This window comes from Tachypleus tridentatus, chromosome 13 (genome assembly GCF_004210375.1).
Source record: "Tachypleus tridentatus isolate NWPU-2018 chromosome 13, ASM421037v1, whole genome shotgun sequence".
NCBI classification, from domain to species: Eukaryota; Metazoa; Arthropoda; class Merostomata; order Xiphosura; family Limulidae; genus Tachypleus; species Tachypleus tridentatus.
Genome location: NC_134837.1, coordinates 179,684,826 through 179,700,453, shown reverse-complemented (window position 1 = coordinate 179,700,453; position 15,628 = coordinate 179,684,826). Strand labels below are relative to the sequence as shown.

The window sequence follows — 15,628 nt, the reverse complement described above, 5'->3', positions numbered from 1 at the left end:
CTTGAATGTTGCACCGAAAGAAAAGAGGCCTACTTTGATCAATCGTAAAGGTGTTGTGTTACACCAGGATAATGCACGACCCCATATAGCAAGGATCACACCTGCAAAGATTGAAGAACTAGACTGGGAAAAACTTCACATCCTCTTTATTCTTAGATCTTACCCTATCTGATTGTCATCTAATCCGAAGTTTGGAGAACTATCTTGATGGAAAAGAGCTTGGAAGACATGAAGATGTCAAAACTACCTTCTCCACATTCTTTTCCTCCAAACCCCAAGAATGTTAAAGAAGTGGCATTCAGAAACTTCTAAATCGTTGGCAGAAAGTAATTAATAATAATGGAATATACATTATTGATTAAATAACATGAAAAGCGTTTGAAATCCTTTCTCTTTTTCTGAACCTAAAATCGGACATTACTTAAGGGATGACCTGATATATATATATGAATGTGTTTGGGGAGAGGGAATCAAAGATAAACTCAAGCAGAATAACATCCGACCAATATTTGCAGATAGTGGTCGAATAGTATTTGTAGTCTATTTTGTTTATGTGAAATCAGTGCAAAACTAATTAACTGTTTTGTGGGATTAATATATATATATTTGCACAATTAAGAAGTGGACAACCTGTTAGTCAAACTGAAAGTCACTTACAGTATCTAAATAACTGTCGTCTACCGAAAAAAGCTACCAGTACCTGTTTCTTTTTATGTGTTTTGTTTTTCTGGTCCTGAGCTATAAATACGTTAGCTTGAAAGAAACATTTGTTTTATGTTTAAAGGTGGTAAGGAATTCACTGAACGAAGTTATGAATGCACCCAAACCACAAACTGCGTCATTCGACATCCTTGATTTTTCTAATGAAAATCTGTTTGTTTGATTTGGAATTTCGTACAAAGCTACTCGAGGGCTATCTGTGCTAGCCGTCCCTAATATAGTAGTGTAAAACTAAAGGGAAGGCAGCTAGTCATCACCACCCACCGCCAACTCTTGGGCTACTCTTTTACCAACGAATAGTGGGATTAACCGTCGCATTATAACGCCCCCACGGCTGTAGGGCGAGCATGTTTGGCGCGATGGGGATGCGAACCCGCGACCCTCAGATTACAAGTCGCACGTCTGAACGCGCTTGGCCATGCCGGGCCCAAAATTTGTTAATGCAGATGACGAGAGCATGACAAAGATATTGACTGATGTTTTGAAAATCATGATGAACTCATAATAAAATAGTTATAGAGGGCTAAGGCTATAAATAGAGAGAATGTACTGAAATCTGACTTCATAAAAATAAACGGGTCTTCATGAAAATTCAGTATTTGGGGGATTGATTTTCAACGGTGTTTAAACATCAATAAAACAAGGAACAATTCATCCACAACCTGAAAGATCAAAGGGTGGATGTTGGTAACCCACTACGATTTGTTATTAAACTTTACTACTTAGACTTTCTCGAATTCGCTTGGTTTGGTGTAAAGCTGGAGATCTGAAGTGTTCCAGATGACGCACGGATTGACGGTAAGTGTTATCTATCTGAAGTGTTCCAGTTGACGCTCAAATGAACGGTAAGTGTTACCTATTTTAAACATTTACAGGTATTCCAGTTTAAGTGTTACCTATTTTAAACATCAATGTGAAATGTTCACTCAAGTAGTAGGTGATTTTTTCTGCTTTTACCTTATAAAATGGCCTGACGTTCATTAATGGTTAACATACTTAGACTACGAGTTCAATGGTTCGCGTTCTTTTGTCGCAAAAAAAACAAGTAGTACGTTATAACAGTGGCAATCAAAATCCTGTTACTTAATCAGACAAGGGCAACTTAAGAGTTGGTAGTGGGTGCATTTGACTTGCTGCCTTATCATTTTATAATTACAGATAACCATGTTGCTCTTTGTGAAGTTGGCACGAAAACTGTCAAACAAAAAAATCTCAAAAATGCAATAAATTAAAAAGTTACAATTCAACGAAACGTGTATGATAATGTTCATACTACGTACAATGTGTATGATAATGTTCATACTACGTACAATGTGTATGATAATGTTCATACTGCATACAATGTATATGATAATGTTCATACTACGTACAATGTGTATGATAATGTTCATACTACGTACAATGTGTATGATAATGTTTATACTACGTACAATGTGTATGATAATGTTCATACTACATACAATGTGTATGATAATGTTCATACTGCATACAATGTATATGATAATGTTCATACTACGTACAATGTGTATGATAATGTTCATACTACGTATAATGTGTATGATAATGTTCATACTGCATACAATGTATATGATAATGTTCATACTACATACAATGTGTATGATAATGTTCATACTGCATACAATGTGTATGATAGTGTTCATACTACATACAATGTGTATGATAATGTTCATACTACATACAATGTGTATGATAATGTTCATACTGCATACAATGTGTATGATAATGTTCATACTACATACAATGTGTATGATAATGTTAATACTGCATACAATGTTCCCCGTGGGGGCATTATTATGTTCCGTTCAATTTCACTATTCGTTGGTAAAAGAGTAGCCCAAGTGTTGGCGGTGGGTGGTGATGACCAGCTTCCTTTCCTCTAGTCTTACACTGCTAAATTAGGGACGGCTAGCTCAGATAGCCCTCATGTAGCTATGCGCGAAATTTGAAAGAAAACAAACAAACGTCTGGTCCTCGAAATACAAGATATTTTTCAGAATGCCCTTCATATTTTTTATTATTTGTATGTGTTAAAAAAGGAGCATTTATGTTTTCATACAAACCTTTAAAAATCACTGTTGGTAGCACACGGAAAAACTAAATTTTTATTTAATATTGTTATTATTAACTAACACATCATGGCGTTGTAGTTAGGGCGCTCGACTCGCAATTTGCGGGATGGGTGTTCCAATTTTTATCATCAAATATAGTATTTCTTTCGTCCATGCCACTCCCCTTGTGGCATAGCGGCGCGTTTGCGAACTTACAATTCTAGAATTTGTGTTTCAATACCTGTGGTAGGCAGGGCACTGATAGCCCGTAGTATAGCTTTATGCTCAGTTACAGACAAAACGAACAAAAATACTTTTGGTCGTGAGAACGTTTTGATGTGCTGATGTGGCTGTCAGTTCCAATATCCGTTGCTAGAAGAACAGCCCTAGATTTGGCGGGGCGGATAATGTTGACTAGTTTCCGTCCCTCTAGTTTATCACTTTTAAATTAAGGACGAATAGCAGAGCACCTTTGCGCTCAACTCAAACAAGAGCTAATATTCAGACTTTTATGTGTGTTTTTACAACTTTAAGGATCTACTTGTATGCAGGAATGGTCGATTGCTTTCATATCATTTGGTTCCAGCAACACTATAGTTATTCTGCTGAAGAAAACGAAAGCAAAGGAAGTAAGTAAAGCCCTGAGGCTACAAATTATAAGAGAGGTACCAGCGACTCTTTTTTTTTTTGACCCGGATTTCAGTTTTTAGGTCACAAAAAAAAAACAAGCACTTGTAACTGGTAAAGTTTTACTAGAAGGGAAAATGGCTTATGTTTTTGTTACGTAACTAGTAGGTTAAAGTCGCGAAATTAAGCAACTTGAAGAAGGTCGAAACGTTGTTTGCTCCTTTACATAAAAATTTCTCAACTCAAACCAGCCGTTTTTACATATATATTTCTCTACAAGTGGCTTTTCTCGTCATCACTGAATCACCACACAAGAAAAATATGTGAAATTATCTTCAACTACCACAATAAAAATGAAAAGTTATTTTCAACCACGACAATAAAATTGTGAAATTATCTTCAACTACCACAATAAAAACGTAAAATTATCTTCACCCATCACATAAGCAAAACGTGTGAAATTATATTCAACTACCACAATAAAAATGTGAAATTATTTTCAACCACCACATAAGAAAAGCATGTGAAAATATCGATATTGTATCTAGAACATTGATTCATTATCCAATGGACATCTACAACATTGTTTCATCATCATATGGAAGTCTAGAAAGCTGTTTTATTACCAAAGTGACATCTACAACATTGTTTCATTATCAAATTGACATCTAGAACACAGTTTTATTATCAAAGTAACATTTACAACATTGTTTCGCTATCAAATTGACATCTAGAAAACTGTTTCATTGTCAATCTTGTATCTAGAACATCGTTTCATTATCAAAGAGACATCTACAACATTGTTTCGTTATCAAATTGACATCTGCAACACTGTTTCATTACCAATACTGTATCTAGAACATTGTTTCATTGTCAAAATGACATACGTATTTCTAAAACATTGCTTCATTATCTCTAACAGATAAAAAGAAACAAAAAATTCTAAGATCTGTAATAAATAGTACTATTTAACAAAAGGCCTCTTTAAAATATAAAAAAGGAATTAACAGTACATGTAGCAGACATTTCTAACGAAGAGTACAATATACACATATGTAAATGAGTATTTGTCACCGTTTTAAAGATATATTATGTAAGTCGAGGAATAATAACAGTGGACAGATACAAAACTGTCATAAGAACAGAACAGTTTTTACAAGAGAGAATCGACGAATGTAGGAATGAAAATGATTTCAAAATGTTCTTATGTAATACCTTTGTATTTTATTTTTGAGAATGTTCAATGATTAAGGCAGTTTCAATCACTTATAATATGGGTTATAATATTAAACCTGATCAAATTCAAAATAAAGTTGGTGTTTTTGTTAATATGCTATATAATATCCAAATTAAAGAAATAGACCATGGATAGAATGTTAAATATCGCAGGATATAAAATTTGAGATTAATTGTTTGGTACTTGTGAAACCTTGGATCACATTGGTTTGTTTTCAGGGCTATATGAATTTATTATCCAGATTACAGTTAAAACTTTGGTCCATTGTCTAGAAAACACTTGGAAACATTGGTTTTTTCTCGAGACTGCATGATTTCATTATTCAGGTTACAGTTAAAACTTTGGTTCATTGTCTATATAGCACTTGGAGACATTGGTTTGTTATCAAGACTGCATGATTTCATTATCCAGGTTACAGTTAAAACTTTGGTTCATTGTCTATGTAACACTTGGAGACATTGGTTTGTTATCAAGACTGCATGATTTCATTATCCAAGTTACAGTTAAAACTTTGGTTCATTGTCTATATAGCACTTGGAGACATTGGTTTGTTATCAAGACTGCATGATTTCATTATCCAAGTTACAGTTAAAACTTTGGCTCATTGTCTATATAACACTTGGAAGCATTGTTTCGCTTAAGTAAGATGCTAACTAATTCTGTTCTATGCTTCTCTGGATTGTCTGAAAATGATTGTGTAAACAGCCTGAAAAGGCAAATTTGGTACTAGAGTAAATTATATTACATTTTGTAGGCTAAAAGATTTATGTGTTTGCGGTACTTGTAAAAATATTAAGAAACAAGTGCAGACGTTTCGAAAATAATTAATCACCCAAAAATATATTTATTTTCTTGTAAAGAAATGTTTTGTAAGTTATCCCTGGACCAGTTCTCCCAGTTCATATAAAATGAAAGGAAATATAAAATAAGACATTAAGATGTAAAAATAACTTGTTTTTCAAACTTATGCAATATATCACACGTCAGAAACCCCAAGGCTCAAGCATACCCATTACTAATGTCTAACTGCTAATCAAAGGAAGAGCAACCAGTTAACAACATCCGTAATATACGTGGTTAATCTTAACCGAATAACGAAATTCACTCTCGCAGAAAGTGTTTGTTTTGAAGTTAAGCACAGAGGAGGGCTAGCTAACTATACTCTGTCCACAACGGATATCGAAAACCAGTTTCTGATGTTGTAAGTTCGCAGACTTACCGCTGTGCTACCGGAGGGGAACATTTTGAGGAGAGTGTTATGTCTCGAACCTTAGGCGTTTTGATCCGCAGCCCAGAACACATCTAGCCAAAAAGAATTAATCCCGGTAACAGTGAAGAAAGATATAGCCTGAATCAGACCCATGATATACATTCTTGCCAAAGTTTCTGTATAGTAACTAAACTAGATATTCTATATCGCGAATGAAAATTAGAAATTTCATGATTCGATAGTAATTTCAGCAGAATGCACAGTTTTTCACGTCATGTAAGTGTCGGGCTTAATGGACTTTACATAACGGTTTTGTTAAATCCTATGAAATTTCTGCTAATAAAACTAATTACTGTCTACTATTTTGAAATTTTGTATTTTGCGAACAACATCTCTTCCATCCATTCATAATAATTTTAAACTAACTGCAATATTACGATAAACAGCAGTATATTGTGCCTTCTTTTTTAATATCTCACGTAAAGTCCCTGATTTTCAGCTGCAAACCAAAGGGAAAACAAATAGTCAAACACCTTTCGCCAACTCTGGAGTTACTACCGTTGGATCGAATAGTGGAATTTCACTATCACCCTTATAAAGCACAAAGTCGCGAGCTGTGATGCCCGGGTTCACAGTTTGGGTGCAATAGTGATTCAAGACAACATTCAGCCTAAAGTACATCGACACTTGTTTAAAAAGCGCATTTGTAGGTATTCAATGTTATATGCACGTCAATAGTTTCTTGTTCCTTATGCTTCATTAGTTAATTAGGGCAATGACAATTCTTGTTTTTAAAGTTGTTACATGTGAAGTTTGTTTTTAAACAAAACGTTTATTTTTAAAATCCGAAATATAAACCTTACAAATACATAATTGCCCAGATTTCCGTCATGAGATTTATAACTTGCCTTGTGGATAAAAAAACAGCTATAAAACTACTTCAGAAAATGGTCACAAGGACTAATGACCACGACGTTTCTACTTTCGATGATGAAAGTGACTAATGACCACGACGTTTCAACTTTCATCATTTTCATGTGACTCATTAATGACCCCAACGTTTCAACTTTCATCATCTTCATGTAACTAATGACCACGACGTTTCTACTTTTATCATCTTCATCTGACTAACGACCACGACGTTTCAACTTTCATCATCTTCATGTGATTAATGATCACGGCGTTTCTACTTTCATCATCTTCATGTGACTAATGACCACAACGCTTCTTCTTTCATCATCTTCATGTGACTAATGTCCACGACGTTTCAAATTTCATCATCTTCACGTGACAAATGACCACAACGTTTCACCTTTCATCATCTTCATGTGACTAATGACCACGACGTTTCTACTTTCATCATCTTCATGTGACTAATGACCACGACGTTTCAACTTTCATCTTCACGTGACAAATAGCCACGATATCTTAATTTCATCAGTCGTTACGTCACAAATGGTCAAGATTTTGAGCCTCCATCTTGGTTTGAATAATGGACTCGTTGCTTGAACTTCAACATATTCATATTTCAAATGTTCATGTTCTTTTAATTTCGTCACGAATGGAAAAGTCTAGATCATCAACAATTATGTTAAATACTGTCACACTTCAACCAACATACACTTTTTTCCATCTTCAGTAATATCTTTGAGTTAGTTATATATAAAGCAATATATTGTTCTGTGTCACGTTAAATAAGAAGTAGAATTTTAAAACTAGTTTGTTTATTGTTAATCGATCGAAAACATTGAAAATATTTGTAATAATTCAATCCAGTAGTTCTGCCTCATCATTTTTTACTGTTGGCCAATGAATTAGCATTTCTTGTCACTCGTGTGATTAGAAGTGTTAAAACCTACTGTTTTCATCACATTTCGTAGCGTCATCGCTACCACACTGTTTCACGCTACGGCAGCCAAGTTTGAATATTAGCATCTTGTAGTTCAGTAGATGAAAATGCTTTAAACCCAACATTCCAAATGGCGTCTATTTGCTGACCAGGAGTTATCTAAATTTATCCAAATATCTAGCTTCATATAAACATCTACTTTTAAATAACTTAAAATGTTGATCAAAATATACTCGAATTTTACCTTAATTAATATGTTACCAAAAATGGTTTAATAATCCATAAAGTAACGACAGTGAAGGAGTTCTAAAGTTAGCCACCAGTGGCTGAACATTAAATCTTAAAGCTTATAGCACTAAAAGCAAGGTTTCTGTACACATTTTGGGCGTAGTAGAGCTATTCCACTGTATGGCCAGGTGATTAAGGCACTTGACTTGTAATCTGAGGATCGCGGGTTCGAATCCCCGTTATACAAAACATGCTCGCCCTTTCAGCCGTGGGAATGTTATAATGGTACAGCCGATCCCATTATACGTTGGTAAAATAGTAGTCCAAGAGTTGGAGGTGGGTGGTGATGACTAGCTGCCTTCCCTCTACCTTTACACTGCTAAATTAGGGACAGCTAGCTCAGATAGCCTTCGAGTAGCTTTGCGCAAAATTCACAACAAACGAAATAAGCAATCCCATTATACGTTGGTAAAATAGTAGTCCAAGAGTTGGAGGTGGGTGGTGATGACTAGTTGCCTTCCCTCTACCTTTACACTGCTAAATTAGGGACAGCTAGCTCAGATAGCCTTCGAGTAGCTTTGCGCAAAATTCACAACAAACGAAATAAGCAAATACGTTTTAAAGTTTATTTCATCTAGAAACAAATATAAAATTTTACTAGAAGTTCTCGCTTTGGTTTGCAAATAGCATTATCTGTACTGTTCGGTAGATTATAACCGTATTATGTCACTTAGTTGTTTGTATTTTCTTTCAAGAGTCACCGTTTGAGATATCGTTTTTGTTTAATTAAAAGAACTGCAAATACATGTACTTGGTTGACAGATAGGGCCTCACATATTCTGGTGGTTAGGGTTATGAACTCGCAACCCGCAGGTCGCGGTATCGAAACCCAGCGAATAACAAATCCTTTATTTCATTCTTATGAAAGTTTCAATACGATGGTCAATGCAACCGCTTACTAGTAAAGAGAGGCCTGCGAGTTTGTGGTGGGTGCTAACAGCTTGTTGACAGTTTAAAATTAGGGATTCTGACAGGTAGTTTTAATATTTTTATCGGAAACAGAGCAAAAGCGATTTAACAATTAGATATGTTTTGGACATTCGCGAAAAGTGTCACTAGACCTGGTTATTCCAACTTTTAATGTTATAAACTATGTCACTAGACCTGGTTATTCCAACTTTTAATGTTATAAACTATGTCACTAGACCTGGCTGTTCCTACTTTTAATGTTATAAACTATGTCACTAGACCTGGTTATTCCAACTTTTAATGTTATAAACTATGTCACTAGACCTGGTTATTCCAACTTTTAATGTTATAAACTATGTCACTAGACCTGGTTATTCCAACTTTTAATGTTATAAACTATGTCACTAGACCTGGCTGTTCCTACTTTTAATGTTATAAACTATTATTATCTAAAGATTAGATTTAAGTGTTTAAGGAATTATGTTGTTAGCTTGACCCGTAAGACTAAATGGACTTATTATCATAACCTGTTTAAGAATGCTAAAACTATTAAACAGAATTGGAATATTGTTAACTCTATTATTGATGTTAAAAAAAAAAAAATAAGAAATTTTGTAATTTTGGTACTACTGATTTATCTGATTTGAATTATTTTTTTGTTAATGTTGCTAAATCTACTTGCTCCAATCCTAAATTTTGTTCTCAGGGCATGCCTCCTGCTCCTTCTTCTTCTTGTTATCTATATCCTGTTACTGTATCTGAAACTATGAATAATATTTTCTCCTTATCAAATTCAGCTTCTAATGGTGTAGATGGTGTTTCGGTTAAGATTTTGAAAGCTAATGCTAATCTTTTTGCACCAATTTTGACTTTTTTAATTAATTTATCTTTTACTCAAGGGAAGTTTCCTAATGCTTTAAAGTTATCATTGGTCATTCCTATTTATAAATCTGGTAATATTTCTGATTTTACGAATTATAGACCTATTTCCTTATTAATACATTTCTCTAAACTATTTGAAAAATCTATGAAGATTAGAATTTTATCATTTCTTGATAGACATTCAGTTTTGTCTCCTTCTCAATTTGGCTTTCGGCCTGGGCTTGGAACGGAGGTTGCTGTTGCTAAACTTGTGGGAAGTATTACAGAAGCTTTGGATTCTGATCTTCATCCAATTGCTGTTTTTCTTGACTTAGCCAAAGCTTTTGATTCTGTTAATCATAAAATATTGTTAAATAAATTATCTTATTATGGTTTTAGAGGCATTGTTTTTTGATTGGTTTTTTCTTACTTTCACAATAGAAAGCAATCAGTTTGTATCCATAATAATTATAGTGATTGGCTTACAATTAATGTTGGAGTACCACAAGGTTCTGTTCTGGGCCCTTTATTATTTCTCATTTATATAAATGATATTCTTTACCAACAGTTTTTGGAGATATCCAAGCCTATGCCGATGATATTGCTGTTGTTTATAGTAAGCCAAATCTAATTAATGAAGCCATTATTTCTAGTGATCTTAATAAAATTAAAATTGGCTTTTCTGTAATGACTTATCCTTAAATATATCTAAATCTTTTCTTCTTCAGTTTAACCTTTATGGTGTCATTCCAGCTTTTCCTTCTATTTTTTATCATTCTAGTGATTGTTATACTTACCCTAATTGTAAGTGTCCCAAATTGACTCAAGTTTCCTCTGTTAAATATTTAGGAATTATTTTAGATCGAAAATTAAATTGGCAATTTCATATTAATTCTTTAGTTAATAAATTAAAATATAGTTCTATGCTAATTTTTGAACTTAGTCATTGTGCTCCTTATCATATTTTGTTAAGTGTATATTATGCTCTCTTTCAATCTTTCTTACAATATTGTATTTCAATTTGGGGTGGCACATATAAGACTTTTTTAATTCCTATTCACAAGTTGCAAAAAAGTGTTTTCTCTCTTATTTTTACTCATAGGCTTGATACCGATTTCAGTAAATTTAACTCCCCTCTTTCATATGATAAACTTTATTTATATTTTTTAGCTTTATCTACATTGCATGTTTCTTTTAATAGGCCTTTTAAAGTCACTTCATATTTTACACGACTTCAATCTTTTTTTCCAATTAATGTACCCACACCACGTAAAACAGTTACACTTCATCAATATCTTTATTTGGCACCTCGTATTCATAATTTTATTCCTTATAGTATAAGATCTTCTATTAATCGTGTTAATCAAAAGAAATACTTAAAACAATGGATCTTAAATACTGATGATAATATTCTGGGAACTTTACATTGATTTTGTAAGTTTTGATTTTACATTTTTATGTGTTTAACCATCACAGGACGAGTTAACTCTTTGTTGATGGTTTTAAAATGATATTTGATTTTTTGTGTCTAATTTATTGCTTAATAAATTTATTATTATTATTATTATTATTATAAACTATGTCACTAGACCTGGCTGTTCCTACTTTTAATGTTATAAACTATGTCACTAGACCTGGATGTTCCTACTTTTAATGTTATAAACTATGTCACTAGACCTGGATATTCCTACTTTTAATGTTATAAATTATGTCAGTAGTCTCTACTTAATGCGATTAGTCAACAACACATACATGGAACTGTTGTCGCATTATTGTCCCCATAGCTGAAAGGACGAGCATGTTTGGTGTGACGGGGAATGTTAGAATATGCAAAACATTCTTAGAAGGTGCGATTATTCTTCGAAAAAGAATTACGAGTTACTTCGAACCTCCACGAACTCTAATGTGTCTTACTTGTTGGTGAGAATAACCCAAACTCACAACGATCAATGAACACGTATTTACTTTATCAGAAATACAAAATATTAAAAAAGGTTTCGTGTGAAATTGTTTTAAAATAATAGTGTGAACACTGCCTGTGCAATTACGCACTTAAACTAGGTAACTAGTTATTACATAATATAAAATAACACGGAAAAGAAAATTAATTTTCATGTATGTCAAAATTTCTGTACACGATTGCCGTACACAGACATAAGCACTGCAGTAGCTTAGATTGTTACAATGTTTTAAGAAAATCCAGAGCATTGCCTTTACTAGGAAGTGTATTATCATAGTAAGGCCACATTTTGTGGAAGCATTGTTTATTTATTTGTTTCTGAATTTCGCGCAAAGGCCTATATGAGCTAGCCGTCCCTAATTTATCAGTGTAAGACTAGATGGAAGGCAGGTAGTCATCACCACCCACCGCCAACTCTTGGGCTACTCTTTTACCAACGAATAGCTGGATTGACCGTCACATTATAACGCTCTCACGGCTGAAAGGGCGAGCATGTTTGGTGCGAAGGGGATTTGAACCCGCGATCCTTAGAATACGAGTCAAACGTCTTAACCCACCTGGCCATGCCTGGCCTTGTGGAAGTAATGTAAGAGCTTGTGAATTACGTAATCAAGGCCAGAAGGAGGTTTAACCTTATTAAAATGTCATCACCTCTCACTGTAATTATACAAGAAAGGGGGATTTACCGATACGGCCCGGCATGGCCAAGCGTGTTAAGCCGTGCGACTCGTAATCTGAGGGTCGCGGGTTCGCATTCCCGTCGCACCAAACAGCTTCGCCTTTTCAGCTGTGGGGTTGTTATGAATGTGACGGTCAATCCAACTATTCGTTGGCAAAAGAGTAGCCCAAAAGTTGGCGGTGGGTGGTGATGACTAGGCAACCTTCCCTCTAGTCTTACACTGCTAGATCAGGGACGGCTAGCACAGATAGCCCTCGAGTAGCTTTGTGTGAAATTTGAAACCAAACAAACATTTTACCGATATGGCCACTTTTTTTTCTGCTTGTACGTAATAAATTGAATGGAAAAAATAAGTAAACTAAAATAAGAATTTTAATATATTTTGAATGTTAATATCTTGTTAAAATAGGTTACGATCAAAATATTATAACTGAATAATATAATATAACACGTTTATCAGGTAAATGGTTGCAAGGCTCTCAAAAGATAACCAATATTTAGATATGTAATAAACGATATAACAACTTTTGTTTTTAATAGATCACGAAACTGAGCTCGACATGGCCAGGTGGTTAAAGCACTCGACTTGTAATTTGCAGGTCCCGGGTTCAAATCCCCGTTACACCAAACAAGCTCGCCCTTTCAGACGTGGGGGCGTTATAATGTTACGATCAATCCCACTATTCGTTGGTAAAAGAGTAGCCCAAGAGTTGGCGGTGGGTGGTGATGACTAGCTGCCTTCCCTCTAGTCTTCCACTACTATATTAGGGACGGCCAGAGCAGATAGCCCTCGTGTAGCTTTGCGCGAAATTCCAAACAAACAAACAAACCCTCTAGTCTCACACTGCAAAATTAGAGACAGCTAGGGCAGATAGCTGTCGTGTAGCTTTGCGCGTTGCAACAACTTTTGTTTTTGATAGATCACGAAACTGACGAAATAAGTTTTTGCGTTGACTTTATATGCATGTGATGTAAGAGATATTAAATACTGCAGGTAAAATCGGTACTGTATCCAACATTGACGTATATAACAACATATAATAATTTTAGCATTCTCGTGAGATGACTTGATATGCTAACAAATATGTGGACATACATTTTAACACCGAGAAACAGTTTAGAGTATGCGCACTTCCATATTGTCCAACGCGCATGGTCACAGTTTCAAGTCTCTCACTATGTGTTACTATATTTCATTGGTTATCCAACCAGGTCATTTTACTTAGTGGTAAATCACGAGTGGTATATATAATGGGTCTTTTGAGAAGCTAGTCTATTTCACATCGCCTGGTTGAGAATAGACACTCTTTTACAGTCAAAACTCTATATTCTCGACTTCTTTAGTTGAGTACCGGAGTTTAGTTGCGAAAAGGTAAGATACTTTTGTTTGGATAAACGAAACATATATGATGAATATTATAACCACGTCTTGGAAAGTGTATAGTTAATATTGATAATTTAACATATTCACGAGCTAGTATTTTTCCGAAACGAGACGATCTTTCAACCTTTTTTGTTGTTTGTGATTTTTTTCTTAAAATTAATGGAATTAATACAAATCAAGTTAACTGTTTACATGTTAACCATATGTCTGTCTTCAAAGGTAAAAATAAACTTTAAAATGTTTTCAAATACTTTCAGCATAAATATTAGAAAAGTTTATGCCAGACTATAATTTCGAATATGTTGTTACTGTTATCACCAGTCAATGTTTCGTGGCTTGTTTTTGTTTCTTTTGTTGTTGTTTAAGTGTGGTTTGTGACAATCAATACACGTATTTTTCAGCTATAGCTATTTTTTATCGAATATTTTTACGTGGCGATAACTTATGGTTACGTTTGTTTTAATCTTGGCGCCTACGTCTTCATAATACCTGGGTGAAAACAAAACTTAGAAATCCCATTTAAACAAAAATCAAATTTTAGTTCAAGTTATGCTCGGTAGGGTAAATGAATAATTTATTTTATTTGCTACTACTAGTTAAATTTGATATTTATACTAATATTTCCATTTTTTAAATATTATTCTATTATTTAAGATTTAAAATATTTAGAAATAAAATAAAAATAATTTCTCGTTTAATTTATACTTTTCTTTCATAGTGATGATTAAAGTTTTTAATAAATGTTTTGGGTCTAGATACTTAAAAATCGAACGTTTTCACTTCAAACATAAAATTAATATTCAATCGATAACTAAGTGTATTTTATAAGGCATACTGAGGTCAGTAAAAGACGTATGTTTGATAACCAAAAAAAAATGTTCATTAAATGAAAATCGCATGTATTTTATTTGTAAGATAAATAAACGTAATGAGAGAACCTTCTATTTTAATAACATTACCAAGTATTTTAGGTTCAAGAAATTTTCTTTGCTTTGTTAGTACAACTGGTCCTTTCATCTTGTGGGATGGGAGTCTGATTTTAACTATTTCAGAAAAAAAAAGTTGTTTTTTTCGTATGTGTCATAACAAAGTTGAACTTTCTGGAATTTAATAGACTAAACATTTGTAATAAAGATTTGTCTGCATCCAGAACCGAATGACGAGTTCTGGCATGACATGAAAGGCGCCAGCATGGCCAGGTGGTTAGAGCGCTCGACTCCCACTCTGAAGGTGATGGGTTCGAATCTCCGTCACACAAAACATGCTCGCCCTTTCAGCTTTGGGGCATTATATATAATGCGGTTAATCCCACTATTCGTTGATAAAGAATAATCTAAGAGTTGGCGGTGGGTGGTGCTGCCTTCCCACGTATACATGAAAACAAGTCTACAGTTTACGTAAGTTCCATCCCAACGGGTTTCCAATGCTTCACTAATTTTCGGCGCTTGAACCAAAAACTTTCTGAAATGTAATCTAGTCATAAACATTCTTTTTCTTTTTTGTTTTCATACACGTCTAAGTTCACGTTTTATTTTGTGGTTTTCCTTGAAAGCTGGGCAGCACCTGTTCAATGAGAATGGTACTACAAAGTACTATTTTCAACCAGAACAGTGCTCATGCAAAACACAGCCTAAACGGTCGTGTCTAAAACATCAAGGTTCAGGCGTAGCCATCTTTAATTTAGGAATGTTGACCAGTGGGCAACCAATCACCAACTCTCGTGTCCCAAAAGCTATTCTCTCCCTTATAATGGGATTGACTGTTACGCTTATAACGTTTATACAGCTGAAAGTGTGAAGCGCGCTCAGCAACATATCGCGGTCTAAACCTTGGCC

The 15,628-nt window shown here is 34.3% G+C and overlaps 1 protein-coding gene across 4 annotated transcripts in view; it reads left to right on the top strand.

Annotated features, from left to right (window-relative positions):
• Window positions 1-1,328: 1,328 nt before the first annotated feature.
• Window positions 1,329-15,628, top strand: part of LOC143237386 (prestin-like) — a 55,952-nt gene continuing 41,652 nt past the window's right edge. Inside the window, exon 1 of one of the 4 annotated variants that reach the window (XM_076476594.1) lies at window positions 1,329-1,518. In XM_076476594.1, coding sequence (XP_076332709.1) covers window positions 1,501-1,518 — 18 coding nt within the window. In that variant the 5' untranslated portion in view covers window positions 1,329-1,500. Of the gene's footprint in view, window positions 1,519-13,622; window positions 13,782-15,628 lie in introns of those variants that run through there. The other 3 variants (XM_076476593.1, XM_076476591.1, XM_076476592.1) reach the window with 3 other exon arrangements.